The sequence below is a fragment of the Pseudochaenichthys georgianus genome, chromosome 16 (genome assembly GCF_902827115.2).
Source record: "Pseudochaenichthys georgianus chromosome 16, fPseGeo1.2, whole genome shotgun sequence".
NCBI classification, from domain to species: domain Eukaryota; kingdom Metazoa; phylum Chordata; class Actinopteri; order Perciformes; family Channichthyidae; genus Pseudochaenichthys; species Pseudochaenichthys georgianus.
In genome coordinates, this window is record NC_047518.2 from 26,316,629 (window position 1) to 26,335,411 (window position 18,783).

General features: G+C 39.5%; 2 protein-coding genes across 4 annotated transcripts; both read right to left on the reverse strand.

Annotated features, from left to right (window-relative positions):
* Positions 1–174: 174 nt before the first annotated feature.
* pals2a (protein associated with LIN7 2, MAGUK p55 family member a) lies at positions 175–14,577 on the reverse strand. Of its 3 annotated transcripts, none has more exons than XM_034103296.2 (14): positions 14,505–14,577; positions 12,335–12,411; positions 10,536–10,637; positions 9,718–9,836; positions 5,134–5,286; positions 4,414–4,563; positions 3,960–4,187; positions 2,770–2,901; positions 2,366–2,468; positions 2,169–2,234; positions 1,890–2,051; positions 1,590–1,792; positions 1,380–1,508; positions 175–1,264 (listed from the first exon to the last, which is right to left on the reverse strand). In XM_034103296.2, the coding sequence occupies exons 3-14, from the start codon at positions 10,564–10,566 to the stop codon at positions 1,088–1,090; spliced, it is 1,653 nt and encodes a 550-aa protein (XP_033959187.1). In that variant the 5' UTR covers positions 10,567–10,637; positions 12,335–12,411; positions 14,505–14,577; the 3' UTR covers positions 175–1,087. The 3 variants fall into 3 exon arrangements, with proteins under 3 accessions (XP_033959187.1, XP_033959186.1, XP_033959188.1); XM_034103295.1 differs by lacking the exon at positions 14,505–14,577 and adding an exon at positions 13,939–14,052; XM_034103297.2 differs by lacking the exons at positions 12,335–12,411; positions 14,505–14,577 and adding an exon at positions 11,543–11,561.
* A 404-nt stretch (positions 14,578–14,981) lies between these two features.
* On the reverse strand, positions 14,982–16,361 carry LOC117460884 (peptide YY-like). Its single transcript, XM_034102493.1, has 4 exons — positions 16,319–16,361; positions 15,845–16,018; positions 15,656–15,745; positions 14,982–15,218 (listed from the first exon to the last, which is right to left on the reverse strand). Coding segments are annotated over exons 1-4 (291 nt in total). The 5' UTR covers positions 16,321–16,361; the 3' UTR covers positions 14,982–15,193.
* Positions 16,362–18,783: the final 2,422 nt, after the last annotated feature.

Below are 18,783 nucleotides of genomic sequence, written 5' to 3' on the forward strand. Positions count from 1 at the left end.
AGATTTACTTACTTTTTGTATTTTTGCATGTTTATCTTTATTGTGCCTACAACATTCAAAACAGAAAATTGTAAAAACTCACCTTGATTTGTGTTTTTTCCTGTACCACATACCAACACATGCTGAACACAATACGTTTGTCAATGAGCAAAAACAAAAACCCAAAGCCGATCGTAAGAAAAACACCAGTTATTTATTTGACATTTGAAAATACATCTTTTATGAATTCTTGTAAAATATACCTTTTTTTAAGTAAATAGGAACTTTATTTAAAACGGTTAAGTTTTAGTAATATCACATCAACAGGGATGGTTCTCTGAGTTGCAGCACCCTGTTCAAGAGTCCTGTGGAAAGTGTTTCTTTCAAACAAAGACAGCACCGGTTTGACAGTCAGAAATATTTACGTGATCTAGATGTCTGACAATCAAACAACATAATTAATGTAATCTGTTGTGCTAGTATAAGAGAAATAATTGGTTACACTACATAATTACCTTTCCTTCTGTACAACATCAAACAGTGACTGACATGACATTTCCATGTATTAGTAACTGCTGAGACTGCAGAGCATAGATGTAGCCTTGAGGAGGAAAAAGGTCTCACAAATATGCCACTATGGACATGAATGAGATGAAGTACTGGAGACGTGTGCACTGTAAACTGTAACACTGAGGTATTGTTAGCTCTCCTCATTTTTGCGGAATAAATATTTATCTTACATACAGATGTAAAATTAAAACAGGACATGACAGAAAATTGCATTTGCTTCTAAAAACATCCTGACACAAAGGCCAGTACTTTCTTACAATCCACATGAATAGAAAGGATTCTTTAAAAGTTTTTGCCAATAAATAAGTACACTTCCTGTGTGTTCTGCGTTGCATAGCGTGTAAGAAAGGAATCTGAAAATTCAGATCAAGGTGACTGATGCAGCTTTGAGCGAGACCCATATACACAAAGGTCTGATGTCCAACTCTTTCTCTGTGTGTGCAGTACAGTGTTGAATCCTCCGTCCAATCGGGTGTCGCCCTTTCCTTCCTAGCCTGGCAGCTGGTACAGCCGTGTGTGTCCAATAGGCTGAAGAACATCAGTAGACCCAACTGACTGGAACCCACTGCGGCTCTATGAATAATCGCTCTACCACCTCCTGCAGTTGGTCAAAGGCCTTGTCCAGATTGTCATTGACAATAGTCAGGTCAAAGTAGTGGCTGTACGCACGACGGATCCTGGCACTCTCGTCCACAGTCTTCTTCAAATCGTTCTCCTGTTATGGAGAGAGATACTGCCCATTAGGATGGTGGAAGCAACAACCATTTCATAAGTTAGAACCTCAAAAATCTTTTAACTATTTAAGAATCTTAAATTCTCTGAAGACGTACCGTGAGTAGTTTGGTTGTAAGTCCAGCATCTATCACAGCTTTGTGCATAGCTCTTAGTGTGTCCAGTTCTGGAGCAGCGATAAACACCACAAACGGCATGAACTCAGCAGTCTTCAACACTTTCAGAGCCTGGGCAGAAGATATGATGTCACAACCAAAGATTTAGGGGAGAAGAAAACTACGCGTTGAAGGTTTGTGCCTTTGACTCACCTGAGGGTTGACGTCCAGGATGCAGGTACGGCCTGCATTCACCACTTCATGGATAGAGTCGATCTTGGTTCCATAAAGGTTGGCATCGTACTCGCCATGCTCCAGGTAACGACTCTCTTTGATGTCCTTCTCCATCTGTTCCCGCATCACAAAGCAGTAGTTCTGGCCGTCCATCTCCTCTTCCCTCGGACACCGTGATGTGACTGCAGATAAATAGGTGACGAGAGGTGTTTCATGTACCCTGTTAGGAAAATGTTGCTGCAGATATTCAATCAGCTCAGCTGTCCGTCTCACACTCACAGGGTACAGTGGTTCCATATCGCAGAGGGTTCAGGACAATAAGTCTGTTTTTCAGGCTGCGCCTCCCCACTCCCTGGGCTCCGATCAGAACAAGCGTTTTCCTCTGAAACGGCGGCATCTTGGCCACTTCCTCGTAGATCTGCAGCTCATAACGGTCAAATTCTGTTCAAGGAAATTCACAGGCTGGATGAATACAGTAATGTGCGCTTACAGTTAAAACAGTTTAAACTTCTCACACAATCTCTTATATGTATGAAAATTAAATATAGCAGTGCACACCTGCATTCTTCGACGTGAGGTACATCATTTTCTTCTTCTTTTTCTTTGCAGTTCCACAGAGCATCCCTAGGAGAAATGTAAAAAAGCATCAGATCGCCACTTGGAGGTGCCAGAGTCTCCTGACTTTCATAACTTAACAAGAAAGCGCAGCAGAGAGCAAGGTGTGAATGCGTTAGCATGTGTGAACATAAACTGACCTGTACCAGAAGTGTCCAGGTCTCTTCTTACGAAAGCTTTCCTCTTCTCCTCTAAGAACTGACTAGGGATGAGACCAGTGGCACCACCAACCACTTTGCATGCCTATGTGGGAATAAAAAGTAGTTTAAAGATAGTTTAAACATTTCACAAAGTAAAGAAAAACAATGCCTTCATATATTTAGCCACAGTCAATTCCTATGTGTATTTTAAACACGGTTACATATATCGTGAACATAGACAAAAGACAAAGGGATGTCACAGATATCATTTCAGATAATGCCGCATTCATTCAATAAGCAACTAGGGTTTTTCTTTTAGAAATTCAATCACATTTCTAACTAGCTGTCCAGCTTTCGTCAAAGCAGCACTGTCCTTCAGTGCAGAGCGAAACGTGTCCACTCACCTGCCACCAGTTGGAGTCCTCCTTGTTGACGACCTGAAGGATGTCTCCCTTGGAAAAGGCAAGGCCTGCCTCTTTACAGGGGATCAAGTTGTCTGTGGCCGGATTATAGTTGAAGTGGGGCTTCAGATAAATCTGTGCAACAAGATATCAGATTATTACATCGTAAAGAGAGCATACACAACAGGATCGAGCAACACCTTCTATCACTTTTTAAATATATTGTCACATTGGGCTCTGGACAATGTAGATTTAAAAAAAGTGTGTAACTCCATTATTAACAGTCTGGCAGCTCTTTATTTAAACTAATGTTATCATAACAATCACGAGGGCACGTCCACTTCCTTTTTCTCCCCCCTTTATAATCCTCATGTTGGATTCGGCAGTTATATTGCAAGCTTTCAAGTTCTCTTTACCTAACTGCCGCCATTATTTGTGTTTACACAAAGCTGTTCTCCGCACATGTTTAATCTTTTTTTAAGACTCTGTGTCAGGTTTTATTTTCAATAGATGTTCTCACCTGTTGTTCATTTCTACTTTGTTACTTCTTTTATGAATGCTTAAAGTCGGAAGGCTGTATAAGGGGGATGAACAAAAGTGACCAGTGTGAGGAGTTGGAATGTTTTAACCATGCTCAATGGCATGAGCAAAGTGAACTCGTTGACAGATTCATCGTGTCTATTACTGTAGTGAATTCGTACTACATAGGACCTAGGAAAACACTTAGCATAACTGAAAACCAACGTGCACAAACAGTGGGATTAGATCATTGGATCCTCCCGGCACAAAGGTCAGTGTCTGACATAACCCTACATGCTGCTCCTCGGTGTCAGCTGCTGTGTGTGCCTGTTACTGTAAGAACGGCGGTGTGGGGCTCCAGTGAATGGAGTGGTGTGTGTCCCAGATAGTGTGAAGAGTGTTATTAATAGACCCTTACTGGGCTCAATTTTCAGAAGCCTGGCATTTTCAGATCACCCAGGTCAGGCAGCTCTCCTCCAATCCCTGAAAAGGTACAGTACGACCCCTGATAGCCTGGCACACCTGACTTACGCATCCTGTACCACACTGATCTCAGGATTTCTCTAACAGAACTCCTGAATCGAAACACCTGGCATTCAATTCAGATTTCCCAGGATTCTTAGTTCCCACAGGTAAAACCCTGGATGGAAAAAAGCCTCCTTTTCTTCACCCACCTGTGGGGGGGCCGGTGTGTCTCTGTAGCTAGGCAGGACCTTGAGAGTGATGCTCCCACTGCAGACCCCTAACAGCTCCTGGAGTTGATGGGGGTCCCGACCGACCTCGTGACCGTTCACCTCGCGGATAATGTCCCCAGTGTGCAGCATGCCCTGCCTGTCAATCGAGCTGCCGTGCAGGATCCGTGCGATCACCATCTCTCCCCGCTCCACGCGGAACGTCACCCCCTGAAAGAGAGTCATCATACATCCGCACATCATAAATCATGCTGGAGGTCCGTTTCATAGCATGGTCTGTCCGGTCACTGTGAAAGAAGCAGCTCATGTCGAGTTACTTTATAAAACCGAGTCACCCTGTTCTAACAGATGGTCAATAAAAGAAGACACGAGTAAGACTTTCAACACATAGCTCCTCTGCAGAGCTGTGGTTGATGTAAATGCCTGGCTTGCTCACCAGTGGTTCCCCAGCTTTCTTCTGAATGCCAATCATCCTGACAGCATCAGCTGGCATGAGTGAACTCGTCATCAACGCATTGCTGTTCACCGCAGCGGTGGGCATTTCATAACACTTTGCAGCAACTTTGTCATGAGCCTCTATCAAAGACTGGGCAGAAAAAAGGGGAACAGGGGAAAAACATTACAGACAGAATTAAGAGGAAAACCTTATTCACAATCACCGAATTAAATATGTATGGTCACTTTCTGTGCCCACCGCCAAACGCAGCAATAACTGCTACAAAAAACGACTGCCAATGCAACATGCATTTGATTTATTACCATGAAACAGTGAAGAGGTAAATCACTTTGCTGTGCACTTTCCTTGTTAAGACAACCGTTTTATGACTGCATTGACAGATACATAATTGATATTGAGAGAAGATAATCAACCTTGTTCTTACCCTAGCAGCCACAACCTAGAGTTAGCATGGGTCAGAGACTACAAACTGCATCAGTGAATATTTACTGAAACAGTAGGTGACACTCAGCCTGCTATTGGCCCAAGGAAATACACTCCCACCCTCCCATGTCGCAGCTTGTAAGTTGTTGAGAATATAAAGGATGGTTGGTTGACGCTCTGACATCCATTCCCACACAAGCTAGACCATTCAATCTACAAATCTCCCATTTAACCACAGGCACCAATTGTGTACAAGAAGAATGAGGTCTTAGATACCTTAAAGTTTGGCTCCTGCAGGATTTTCAGAAGCTCAGCAGCTGCAGCATCTTTTTCAGGCATGTTCTGAAGGGAATCCAAGATCTCTGTGACCAGCTGGACATTATCATCCCGCACAGCTCTTAGCTTAACTTCTTCAAGACGCTCATGAGCCTATAAACACAAACACAACAACAAAACAATGACCAGTTTATCCGGCTGTCTGCTGAGAGCATGGAGCAGTGAATACAATGACGCTCAACCCCCAGTGTGGCTGACTAGTGTACACACACTGTATGTCAGATTAAAGAGGTCAGACACTGTTATTATACCAACAACTCCATACACCCAATGTAGCAGGTAACCTACAACCTTAGGTAAACAAAGAAAGCAGTGCTCCATTTCTGAGAAATGAGGACAAGAGCTTGCCTTAGTGACAGGTTTCCTATAGAAGGGAATCTATTAATAGATTTGGTAGATGGACCATGTGACCTCAATCTGCATTGGAGATTTATTTCTGTTATGCAAGCAAATTGTTCTTCATGCTGTCAAACTCTTTTAGCTATGTGGAATCATTGATTTAAGTCCTGTTAAAAAAGGAACATTTCTATGTCAACTTAAGCTAAAGTCAAGTATAGTTTGTGATTAGAAAGTCATAGTATAGTATTTTCTCAAAAGCACAGTATGTCATTAAAATAAATCTGTATTCTGTCATAGAAAATGTTATAACAAAGTCATAGTATAGTATGATACTATATGTATCTATATTTAACCTTCATTTCCTGTGGCGAACAGATACATTTGCTGCTCTCATATCTAAAGCTTTGTGACCAGCTAATGAGATTAAAACAGAGTGTGTGTGTGTGCGTGTGTGTGTGTGTGTGTGTGTGTGTGTGTGTGTGTGTGTGTGTGTGTGTGTGTGTGTGTGTGTGTGTGTGTGTGTGTGTGTGTGTGTGTGTGTGTGTGTGTGTGTGTGTGTGTGTGTGTGTGTGCGCAACACGTTCTCACTCCCATCCCGTCATATATTGACGGACGGTCAGGGCCCCTCCCCGTCGCTATATTACGTACAGGGTACCCCTTGCCCGTCAGGCTTCTACGGGCAGGGCGTCCCATAGACCTTCATAATGCCTATTTTAAGGTTCATTTGGCCATTAAAATGCGTTTTGATGTCATTTTATGCGAGTAATGAGTTTTTATATCTGATTATTTGTGCAGTACATGTACATGATGTTTAGTTTGCTAGTTATGACGAAGATTACTTCATGAATGCTAACGTTTTTTTGGGGGAAATGTGTTTTTTCACAGCAAAGTCACCCTCTGTACTTGGATTTATTGGGAGAATCTAAAGGCAAGAACATCCCAAATATTCATTTAGGTCTTTATTTTAGACCTTTAGTGTTGCCGTCTGTGAGGAAAATACATGGGGCTCAGAGCCTCGTATTTTTAAAATCTTTTTTTCCTTCCAATTTGTTATTCTTTTCAAAATAACACACTGTTATTTACTTACCAATAACACACAATTATCCTTGCTTTTATTTATTGGTTTAATTCCATAATCTCGGACTTTTTTGGCGTTCGTCAGGAACTGAATTTCAAAATAAAAATAACCGGAAACAGACGTAGGCCTATAAGGGACATTTCGAGCATCATTGCGATTGTCAACATTTTTGAGTTTAGGATGGCCGAAGACACTACACTACCCATAATCCCCAGCTATCGTTTAGGACTACAGTCCCCGTGATTACTCTTCAAGGTCTGGGATTGGATGTTGGAGTGGCAGTGCGCCAAGGTTACGCCGAGCGTTAAACAGCTGTTTGAAATGGAACGAAACCACGCCAGACTATCCAAAACTGGAATCGAACGCCCCCCAGAACTACACACTACGCTATTGTGTTTCGCAAAATGTTCTATGGGACGTCTCTACTGAACGTTAGAAGTTGCCAGTATTAAACACATTGGTGTTATCAAATGTAAAACATATAATTAATAAATGGGTGAAAATCGCTGTCCATAATGCGCAGCATTAATATATAGCATTAATATATACCCACATGACAGCTCATTGTACTTTGTAATTCTACTCCACTACAATTCAGAGGTTAACCTGATATTTTTACTCCACTGCACTTATTTGAGTTACTTTGCAGATTCTGATTAATGATGTGAAATATAAACAACCCTTAAATCAGACTTTAGTTACACCTGAGTGACATTCAGGGAAGGTGATTGTCAAGTGCCAACAATCAGGAGAGATATTTGATAGTTGGTGCTTGAGAAGACTAAACATGTATCTGCAATTGACATGAATGGAAACGAGTAATAAAGTATATTCATTACTCGTTATTCTCTACTAATAGTTAATTAAAGACTATATATTATGGCTATTTTGCACATCCCTTTCAAGATTTCAAGATTTTAAAGGTTTATTGACATATCATATACACAACTACGGTGTAGTTATGCAATGAATTAAAAACTTGGGTCACAGGTTCCTCAACAGTGCATTACAAGACATCTATCAATATGTGTGTACCTCCACCATTAAACTGTCATATTCTGCACATTTCTTATTCTATCTACATACATAAGAGTATAATCCATATGTATAATATCAGTTAAAATAAGTGCTTCAACATAGTTAACATTGCAGGAAAGCAATATATTAGACGTTAAGTACTTTGTCAGGCTTAATATTTATCTGTAGATAGATACCCCCAAAGTTTTTTTCTTATTTAAAAGAAGACCTTAATCTGTTATTTAATGTTTAAATAAAGGTTAATTAGTTTTTCTGTTTTGCACCTCCTCCTATTAATATCTTTGTACATCCTGCACTAAACTGTTTTATTGTAGAGATCACTTATAGTATCTTCTTGATTTTTTATATTCTATATTTCTATCACCTTCTACTTTCCCCCTATGAAAGTATATGTACTCTTAATATTTTTTTAATCAAATATAACACATACAAACAATAATTCAATAACGTGCTTTAACCACTAGGCGGTGCACACAAGGTACACACAGCCATAATAACTTTGTATTATTAGTGTAGGACACTTGTGTACAACATCAATCAATCAATCAATCAATGTTTATTTATATAGCCCAATATCACAAATGTTACATTTGTCTCAGTGGTCTTCACAGTGTGTACAGAATATCAGTATGACAATACTGATATCTGAAGATGTGTAGTTTTATTCATGCTTTCACATAATTTTACAGCATATTGCTATACTATTTCAGACTCAGTATTTACATTCTTACATTCAAAATTCAATCCAATTCAAATCAGTAATATCTTTAAAAACTACAGTCCTTTTCTCTCAGCTGTGCACCGTTATGGTGTAAATATAACCTATATATGAATTATATCAAATGTAAAAGTCAGCCGAATTAGTGTTGATACTGCAAGGAGACGTATTGTGTGAAGAGAAATTGAAGATGTTTTTTAATTGTTGATATATTTATGATCCACGTCAAGTATTCAGTTTCGGCGGCATTTCTTCAGTTTTTCTTCAGGTCTTCTCATCAGGGCTCTATAAATAAAGAACTACGGCAGATCTGTAATATTTAATGCAGCCGAACCGTGTATTACAATGTCGTTATGTGATGACTTTCAAAGAGAAAAGCAAGAGCACTCGAAATTAAGTATTATTTTATTCTTTTAAAATGTTTTCCGGATTTCATATAATATAAACACCAAATCCCAGCATGCATTGCGGCTAAAACATACAATTAGCGTAGCTGAGGATCTTGGGTAATCGCTCGAAATGCCTACGTCTGTTTCCGGTTATTTTTATTTTGAATTATTATTATTATTTTAAATAAAAGTAAGGATAATTGTGTGTTATTGGTGAGTAAATAACAGTGTGTTATTTTGAAAAGAATAACAAATTAGAAGGAAAAAAAGATTTTAAAAATACGAGGCTCTGAGCCCCATGTATTTTCCTCACAGACGGCAACACTAAAGGTCTAAAATAAAGACCTAAATGAATATTTGGGATGTTCTTGCCTTTAGATTCTCCCAATAAGTCCAAGGTGACTTTGCTGTGAAAAAACACATTTCCACCAAAAAAACGTTAGCAACCATGTGTACACATTCATGAAGTAATCTTCGTCATAAGTAGCAAACTAAACATCATGTACATGTACTGCACAAATAATCAGAAATAAAAACTCATTACTCGCATAAAATGACATCAAAACGCATTTTAATGGCCAAATGAGCCTTAAAATAGGCATTTTCCACCGAGAATAACACGAAGGTCGGCCATTGTTGTTGATCACGTGGTCTATGAAGGTCTATGGGACGCCCTGCCCGTAGAAGCCTGACAGTCAAGGGGTCCGCTGTCCGCAATGAAGGTCTATGGGACGCCCTGCCCGTAGAAGCCTGACGGGCAAGGGGTACCCTGTACGTAATATAGCGACGGGGAGGGGCCCTGACCGTCCGTCAATATGTGACGGGATGGGAGTGAGAACGTGTGTGTGTGTGTGTGTGTGTGTGTGTGTGTGTGTGTGTGTGTGTGTGTGTGTGTGTGTGTGTGTGTGTGTGTGTGTGTGTGTGTGTGTGTGTGTGTGTGTGTGTGTGTGTAAATGTTTTACCTTTGCCAGGGAGCGGACAATTGGGCTCTCCATGATGCCTCTGAGGAAAATGAGGTCAATATCTTTGGCTCCTGAGCCCGAAGGCAGGTCTTTCAGGTTGTCCAGTACCTGCTGCATTGCTAAGAGAAGAAAAAGAGACTTCAAAGATTGAGCTGACAGAATCTCAACTGCACTCTTTACTACTTTCGAGCTTATGAGCTTTAAGAATGCGGGCAGAAATGTTTAGACAAACAAAACTCATAGCCAGTAAAAATGCAAATGTAAACAAAACAATAAGGCTATAATAAGAGCCAGAACAATAAGTAGACAGTCGTGAATGCGCCAATGCAGAGAGAAGATCCCTTATTTCCATTGCAGCAGAAACAAGCATGCAGTCACAAAGGAATTGTCACTAACAGAACTGCATTGTAAACTCAGTACGCAGCAAAAAACTGAAGCCCACGTTGCTGACGAATACAGACAGTTTTTAAAATATAATGCTTCGATAAAATGAAAAATTGCCTTCTTTACTTCCCGGAAATTATTATTTCATTATAATAGAAACACTCATGCAATGTGTTGTTTTACTTTAGGAGAATACGAAGTAAAACAAAAAAAGCATGTCTGTGCAGTCACTGTGTGAGCCAAAACATTGTCTGTTTTGCGAGTACTTTCTGTAAAAAAAATGGAGTTGTGGTTATTGTGAAACACAGAGGGACACATGTAAAAGTTCAGAGAACACACAACTATCTCTGGGCAAATTTGAATAAAATGTCAAATCTTGGATACAACAGTTCCCGTGCAAACAATTAGTTAGGAATTTGTCTTTGACTTCTTACCTTTGGCAGACTGTGCATTGGCCACAGTCATGATTAATAATCCTCTGCTCAGGACGGTGAAACTCTCAACTGCCTGCTGACAGAACCCAGAACAACTGAGGGCTAAAAAGAAAGCGCACTCAGGTCAGTATACTGTGTGCTCAGATCACCATACTTTACAAACCATGTCATGAAATAAATGAAGCTGAAATTACTAACATCGAGCTGTTAGAACATAAGTAGATAGTATGAATGCACGAGAGGCACAATAACACAGAAAACATGTGTTTGTCTTCCTGTTTCATGCACTTGTTAGCACAGAGAGCTCTTGTGAATTGAGGGAATGAAAAAGAGGTCCATTGAATGACAAAGGATGAGTCTCTAGTCCTTCTGGCTAAAGGTTGTGCCAGCCACACACACAGGGAGGCCCCCGGGGAATCTGTTCAAACACGATCTCCAAACAGAGTGAGGCAAAAACAGCACTACCAATGCCTAAGGCTGCGGCCACACGAGGACGAATTTGGTCGTTTGCGTTACTGTTTAGTGTCATATAGACCGTTCGGCCACACGAGGACGACCGAATATGGCACTAAACGACTGAGGAAACGACAACGGGTCCCAAGGTGGATAGAAAGGCATACGCAACTCTCTGGGGGGTCAAACGGCTCCGTGTGTACGCCCTTTCCGAACATTTTCAGATCACTGATAGTGATTGCGCAATAGCCCCGCCTCTCCCCACCTCTTCTGCTCACCTCCGCTTACCCCGCGCCAGTGCTGAAGTGTTTCGCCACCAACAACAACAACAACAATGGCGGATCGCAGAGTTGCTATCGTGCTCCGGACGCTATTGACCATGCTACAGTTGTTTGTGCAACATCTACAGCAATAATGAGGCAATAGCCCCGCCTCTCCCCACCTCTGCTGCTCACCCCGCGTCAAAGTAAACTGCACCCTGAATTCAGATTATTTATCTTTCTCTCGCGAGTGAAGTCTAATCTGACAGGACGGAGACACGCAGCTCTGCTCACCTGCAGCTCCTCCCGCTGCAGCAAAACACACACTTCAAGTCAGATCATCACCCTTAGCTATTTTAATTACCTCTCAAACTCCCTAAACTAGTTATAAATATGTTTATTTTTTACTGTCGGCCGGGTCACTCATTACTGGATGAGCTGCTGCATGAGACAGACACTGACGCTGTCCGAAGAGAGGGAGGAAAAAGAGAGGCTCCGTGTATTTTATTATTATAATATATAGAGTCGTTATTCATTTGTTTTAAAGCTCAATAAATAACAAAGAAGACCTTTGACCGGCACTTTTATAATTTTGTCCGGAAGATTTAAACTTTAATACACCTTGACTGGCGAAAAACTCTGCCCGGTTCCCTCAGCCCCCACCGCGGAGAATAAACAGAAGGGCAACCATGACAACCATGCTTCTTCGCTGCTTTTGTGGAGGAAGTTACAACGCCACGTACAGGCTCCTGCATATGTACTGCAGCTTCTCCAGCGGTTGGAGCTAAACGGAGCGGTCTCGTGAGGACAGAAACTATCCGGATAACTATTGCGTGTGGACGGAAGCTTGTTTGCGATTGCGTTTGCGTTAATCCTATGCGTTTAGCCGTTTTCGTCCTCGTGTGGCCGCAGCCTAAGTGTGTAGGTGGACAAACAGAAGAATGGACTTTTTGATAGGCTCCATTACCTCTCAACAGTAAACTGTATTAACATCATGATTGCAACAGTGTACAAAATGTCAACAAAAACAGCAAAAACTCAAATGATAATCCAGAGCAAAAAAAGACAAGAAGGGCACAAACTCACCTATAAACTATATTCAAATCATCAGTGCAGCACTCAGACACAGGTTTCTTACAAAACACTCCTCTGGTACCTCTGGACTAAAGGGAAAGTAGGAAAATCATAAACATACAAATATTATGCTTGTATCATCGAGTTGTCCAAGAAAACCTAAAAACCCTTAATGACAAATGCTGCTCATTGTGGTAAGTAAAGGCCTCCCTACCTTAACAGTATTTGGTTGTTTTTAGTTAGGTGTTTTGTATGTTGTTAATGTTTTTACATACAATGATTATATCTTTTTTGTATCTAGATAATGTGTTAACAGAGCTATATCTTCAATACTTTCTGCTTGCTTAGTGTAGTGATCCCTATTATCAAGCCTCTATTAGCTTATTAGGGTGTTCCTTTACGCGTATCGTCATTATGTCTTGTAGCTGTATTTTAACAGGTTTTTTGCAGGTCTCCCTTGAAAAAGAGATCTATGATCTCAATGGGACCAATCTGGTTAAATAAAGGTTTGAAATAAAATGAAAAATAACTATTTTTGAATAAATTAATAAACTAAATAAAAAGTTCAAAATATCAATGTCAATCAGCTTCAAAAAACCAACACCAGTGGGGCTTTAACTTCAATGTAAGATTTGTCTATGTGCTAGTCTCTCTGTGTTACTGGGTAGGAAGGCAAACTGCAGGTTAACACATTACATACAAATAGGTGAAATGGAAGGAGTACTACAACACAGTTAAATTAGCAAGACTGGGGTGTTTACATTTCTAAAAACTGAGAGGTGAGACGCCCCGAAAAGTATATTGCATTTTCATCACAATGTTCATAAATAAGAGCCAGTAGAGTTGCTATAGATAGAGAGTAGACAGTTAAACCGCACAGGAGGAGCAGCCGGGTGTAGTGACGTGAAGGCTCTGTACGCAAGGTAGCAGATAAGTTAATAAATGTTATATAAGTTTGTTTTCCTGTCATGTAATAAGACTGTAGTAACTTAAAGTGGACTTACACCAAAAAAGGCAGCCTCCAAGAAGCGTGTTCGCTGCAGTGATTTGCTGTCAAGTTACATGCGCACTGGGCACGTGTAACGTTCGTTTACCACTTTCAATGTGAGGTAACTTAGCCAAAAACGACAACAAGCCATGTGTAGCTAATTAGCGCTGGTAAACACCGATGTTAGCGTTAACGAACAACATTGCGATGTTATTTTCACCATGTTGAACTGCAGCTACGTGGTGCCTCCACTAGTGCCCGTCCCGTACCAAGTTGAGGCTAGCCATTACTAGTTTGTAGCTCATCTGAATGCAAGTTAGCAATGCTAATTGTTGCTAGCAAACACTGAATAGCCTTTCCATGTTGCACGTTAAGTTTCTTTCAGACTGACATAATGCTTCCACAAACGAGCAAAATTACCACTGCTACACTGTCTGTTAAATGTTTCAATGTGAAGTGATTCTAGCGTTATAGTTAGTCATTAGATAGTTACGTTAGCTAATATCATGTGGCTCAGAATAGCTAGCTAACGTTAGCTGGTCGTGAGAACCCGGACACTACAGGGTCCCATGGTGAGACCCCTCAACGTTACTCAATTGTCTGTTGAAATGAATGAATGATACATTACCTAATTTATCCATTACCATCCAGTCACGCTTTCATGCTTCCCTTCTACGGTTTCTTAATTCGCACACCACTTGCGCAATAGTAAATCGTTAGCGCATTTCCAGCCTGCGCGTCCACACAGACAGTGATGTGCTAATGACATCCTATCCTATCCTATCTGGTACATTGAAATCCTGCTCAACCCACCCATACATTTACTCTAAACCTTATGTATAAATAACAGTAGTTGACAAAAGGTGTAACTTTATTCAATATTGTTCTCCCTATCACATGGAACGACCCCTAACAAAATGTGAGCTTTGATTTGAGCCTTTACTCTCTGCAATATTTTGAGTTGACACCTTAGTTGTTTGTTAACCATAAATACAAATTTAGGCTAGCTATTTAAACTTTAAATATCTATTTGTGAATAGAATATGTACCAAAATGATAATATAGAGAGCTTTTACTATATTGTTAGTGTAAGCATTTACATTTTTTCTCACCAAAACTTCATGCATCATATCAGTGCCTACAATTGCATAGCCAACAACATATTTAAGAATTAAACTTTTAAGTAACACTTACCCCATGAGGAACGTGTACTGTATTGTATATTTCTACCATAGCCCTTGTGGTACCATCCCTACATCTGACTTCAAATAACAGAATGTCTACCATCCATCAGCATGCAGCACCAAGAGATATCCAATTCACCAAATCTGGTAATTCTGCTGCACTGAAGCTTCTTTGAAAACCCAGAGCTTTCATATAGTTACAGAACGCCAGTCTCTTGGACCGAGTTAACCAGAGTTGTGCTGGGTGATGTATCCAGGTCACTTGATTGGATTAAACTGTTAATCTATTTTCAGGCAAGGTGGAGCCACATCTCATCTGGCTTGAAAGAAACCAGTTAAACAAATGCAACACGTGGTGTGTGAAATTAACAATTAATTTGTATTTTACTTTCCCTAAAAATATAACATTAGCAACAGTCATGAGTTATGAGCTACATGCCGAGCTTGAAAATGTTAAGATGCATGTTCACCAGTAGACAGCACTGTTACTCCATCAGAAAATGACACAAGAAATACGTTGCTCAACATACTGACACTAGAGATACAAGAAATGCAAGGTAGTACTACTGAGTGTTAATCAACATTACAGACCAAACAAGTTACGCAACACAATTTTTATTCCATGCAGTACAAGTTGATTTCATGTGGATGGAGCAGCTTTGTCGTAAAATCCGCCTGGACATGACAACTCCAGCAGCATCACCACAGTGGCAGCCCATCATACCTACAACACGAGGAAGTGAAATCAAATCTTTGTTTTCTGACAGACTTTAAAACCCATGTTAGATGTATTACTCTCCATATTCACATACGAGAGGAAGACCGTGTAATACAAAGTTAAAATACAAATAAATGAAATCTAATACCACCACTAAATACAAACCAAAACAATTCCTTAACAAAGTTTTACCAGAAACATATCAGCTTTAGCTTCAAAATAATTATGAATGCACATTAATTACTTAAGCGTCTTTGAGCATTAAGAAAAGCGCTATAAAAATCCCATGTATTATTATTACATTGTTGGTGTATGGAACTGCACTACATTGCAGGTTTGTAGTTATATAAACTCATATTGTATCAGGCAATAGCATACAGTATTTTGGATAAAACTGCTAAAGACATAACAGATTATTTGTAAAAAAAAAATGAGTAATTTACCTGCCATAGTTAGATCCTGGAAAACTCTCTGAGCTCCCCCTCACCAACGCATCTGAAAATACAGTATCTGGGGTGTCACGTTTCCCATACCTATGCACAAAAAAAATCAAGTAACACATTCATATTTAATTACATGTTCTTTTAAAATGTATTATTGCAACAGTATGTTATAGAAACGGAATAACTAACCTCTGTCTCGTAATGAGATTGATGTAGTGTCTTAGTGCAGAATAATATTTGGCGATCTCATCAAGTGGGGCGCCTTCTCGGGGGCTGACAGGCTTGGCTGGATACGCGTTGATGCCAGAGTGAACACAAGCCAGCAGGCAGAGAGCCAGCGACATCACAGTGTTGGAGCAAAACCTGGATCACAGTCAAAATACATAAAAAACAAAGTGTCATTCAGCAAATCACAAATCAGAAGTAGAAGCCACATATTGGACTGATAAAATAATATAAATTATTTAAGAACAAAAAAAGAATGATTCAACAATGTAAAAATGGCCAAAATAAGAAGAAGCAGCTTTATATTGGATACAATATCCAATATAAAGCTTTTATAGCAGCTACACCATAAAAACGACCAGATCCAACATTAACTACTGACATTCAATTTACAAAATGTGCTTTAAAAGGAAAAGGTAGGAAACAAAAAATGCTTACATTGTCGTGCAACTCTTGGAAATTCTGCTGTAGTCGGTTTTCTTGCTGGTCAAGGCTCCTCTGGCAGATTTCCAACATTGCCTGTGTTTTATACAGTGTGTCGAATGGGGAGGGGGTGTCGTGTCATCTGATTCACTTTTAGGGTACTCCTGAGAGATATCTACTGCTTCATTAGTTTAGTAATTACTGATTGCAGAAGCAGTGAAACAAATGTAGATAGTCTGTAACAACATTGTAATCAAAACATGTAAGTGTTCACAGCATTAGATTAATTGAAATATTTAATATTTTACTTGGAAGGTGTTACGTTTTGTTATCAATATATTAAAATTAACTGCATTTATAATAATCTTGCAGAAGGCAATATGTCTGCCTTTAGGATACTAATGTATGTTTGTCAACATGATCAACTCCGCAGCAAACAATGAGTTGAGTTATTCATTCATTTTCAAAGGCACGCACAACTAATTAAAATACATGTAAAATGTAGTTTGTTTTTATCCCTATTCATTCTTGACTTTACATAAAATAGGGTGGCCTTGAATGTTTGAAGGGTGTAAAGGTGTACACTTGCAAATTCCATTTTCTTCCAAAAAGAAATGTGAAAACAAAGTATAATCATTTTAATGATAAAAGCAGAGACCAAACTATATTAATTTAGAGTGTCCTTTTAAGAGTCACAGCCAGCATGACGCATCTTCATAAAACCTTTGATGTGTTGCTGGTGACGGTCGGCTGTTTCACATTAACTTGATATATACTCCCGAACCATTGACCGCTGTGAAAGTGCATATGAGAAGAAAAACCATGCGATAGCTTGACCCCAACGGGGCTTTAATGAGTTAGCTACCATTGAAAAGTGAACTATTAATTTAGCATCAATGCGCAAAGGATAGCAACATAGTGAAGCAATAAGGAACCCTACCAACACTACAGGAATGTAGTAAACCAAGCTCTATGCGCTCAATGATCAATATCTAAATGATTTACTCCAAGGTATATATGTTTTCCTATATATAGACATTTACTTAATTAAAAATGTAACTTGTCCTTTGAGGATTTAATGAATCACCACAAAAAAGTGGGTTTGACAACATCACTACCCATTCTTCATTCATCAACCATTCTTGTTTCTAAATTAAATACAACAGAAAGGCTTTACATGTTACGGGGGAAGAAAAAGAATAAGCTTGATTAAAGCAAATTTCACTTCTCTTCCAAAGCAAATTTCACTTCTCTTCCAAAGCAAATTTCAATGACAAAGTATATATCTTGGCAAAGTAGTGATAAAAGCAGAACATTCAGAGCATCCACTTAAGGTTCACAGCCATCATTACAGCTCTCAATAAAACCGATGATGTGTAACTTTAAATGGCTGTTGCCGGTCAGCTGCTTTTTACATAAAGTTTAAACATGTTGGGAAATATGATGTTTCGGAGGAACGCAAAGGTGGGGTCTGCAACAGGAAACAAAGACATTCATTAATTTAATTATGCATACATATTCTGAAAGGTAGAAAAGGAAAATGTAGTCCTTCTTAACTCTACTTAAACGTTAGCATTTTAAGTCCACGTTAAACAGATTGGAACACGGTTGTATTAAGACACTACCTAAACTAAACCAGCAAGAACAGCTACAAATTACACCAAATCATACAAAATAGGTTAGTCAATCACTCAAACCCAAAGATTTCCAACTTCAGATTGATAGAGCACAAAAAGCTTTCAGCCCCTAAATGGTAAGATTACTTTAATAGCAACTATCTTTTTTGAAGGGCACTCTTGGGGAATTTGACAGTAGAATGGTGCCTTCATTTCCTGACAGTCATTGGAGAACTCCGCTGAGCCACAGCACAGTCTTTGTAGGGAAAAAAAACCTATTTCTTTAAGCATCAAGGGTTTGCATTTGAATAGACAGAACAAAGCAAAATATCACTCACAATCTACCCTGTTGATAGTTAGTACAAATGTACAAATTTGTTAATATACACGTCCTAACATTTTGGGAGATCAAAAATGTAATTCATTGTATATGTTGTGGAAAATATAATTCATCCTGTTCCTCTGTAACCGTGACTTCTTTCACATGACGAGATCAAAGAGTAGAAACATTACAATATGCAATACCACTAGTGGTAATACATGTTCTAAGAACGATGGGGTTTGTGCTGTATGAATAAATGGCAATAATTAATGCTATAATGAAATACTTAGTCGCATCAGCTTGCACAGTCACCTGCTGTAAAAGAAGGAACAGGTGCATAATGCACAGAGAGCCTTTTAAGTGCCATCTCTGATACGTTAATGTGATCTCTGGTATTACTCCTTCCCTGAGAGATTACCAGACATGGTGCCAACTCACCTGAAGGACATAGTTGGAGTATTGGTTGGTCAATTATTTATTTATAGCCATATACAGTACAGTATGTATACTTTTGTGTCATTTTGTCTGTAGTATGTGGTTGT

Excerpts from the sequence above, each read along its gene's own strand:
- LOC117460884 (XM_034102493.1), bottom strand. Across the intron at positions 15,746-15,844 it reads AATCTCATTACGAGACAGAG|GTATGGGAAACGTGACACCC; the intron begins GTTAGTTATTCC and ends TTTTGTGCATAG. Across the intron at positions 15,219-15,655 it reads CCAGGATCTAACTATGGCAG|GTATGATGGGCTGCCACTGT; the intron begins GTAAATTACTCA and ends CTCGTGTTGTAG.
- pals2a (XM_034103296.2), bottom strand. The coding sequence starts at position 10,566 with ATGACTGTGGCCAATGCACAGTCTGCCAAAG. Across the intron at positions 4,564-5,133 it reads TGCAGGAGCCAAACTTTAAG|TCTTTGATAGAGGCTCATGA; the intron begins GTATCTAAGACC and ends TTTTCTGCCCAG. Across the intron at positions 1,265-1,379 it reads TTACAACCAAACTACTCACG|GAGAACGATTTGAAGAAGAC; the intron begins GTACGTCTTCAG and ends TCTCCATAACAG.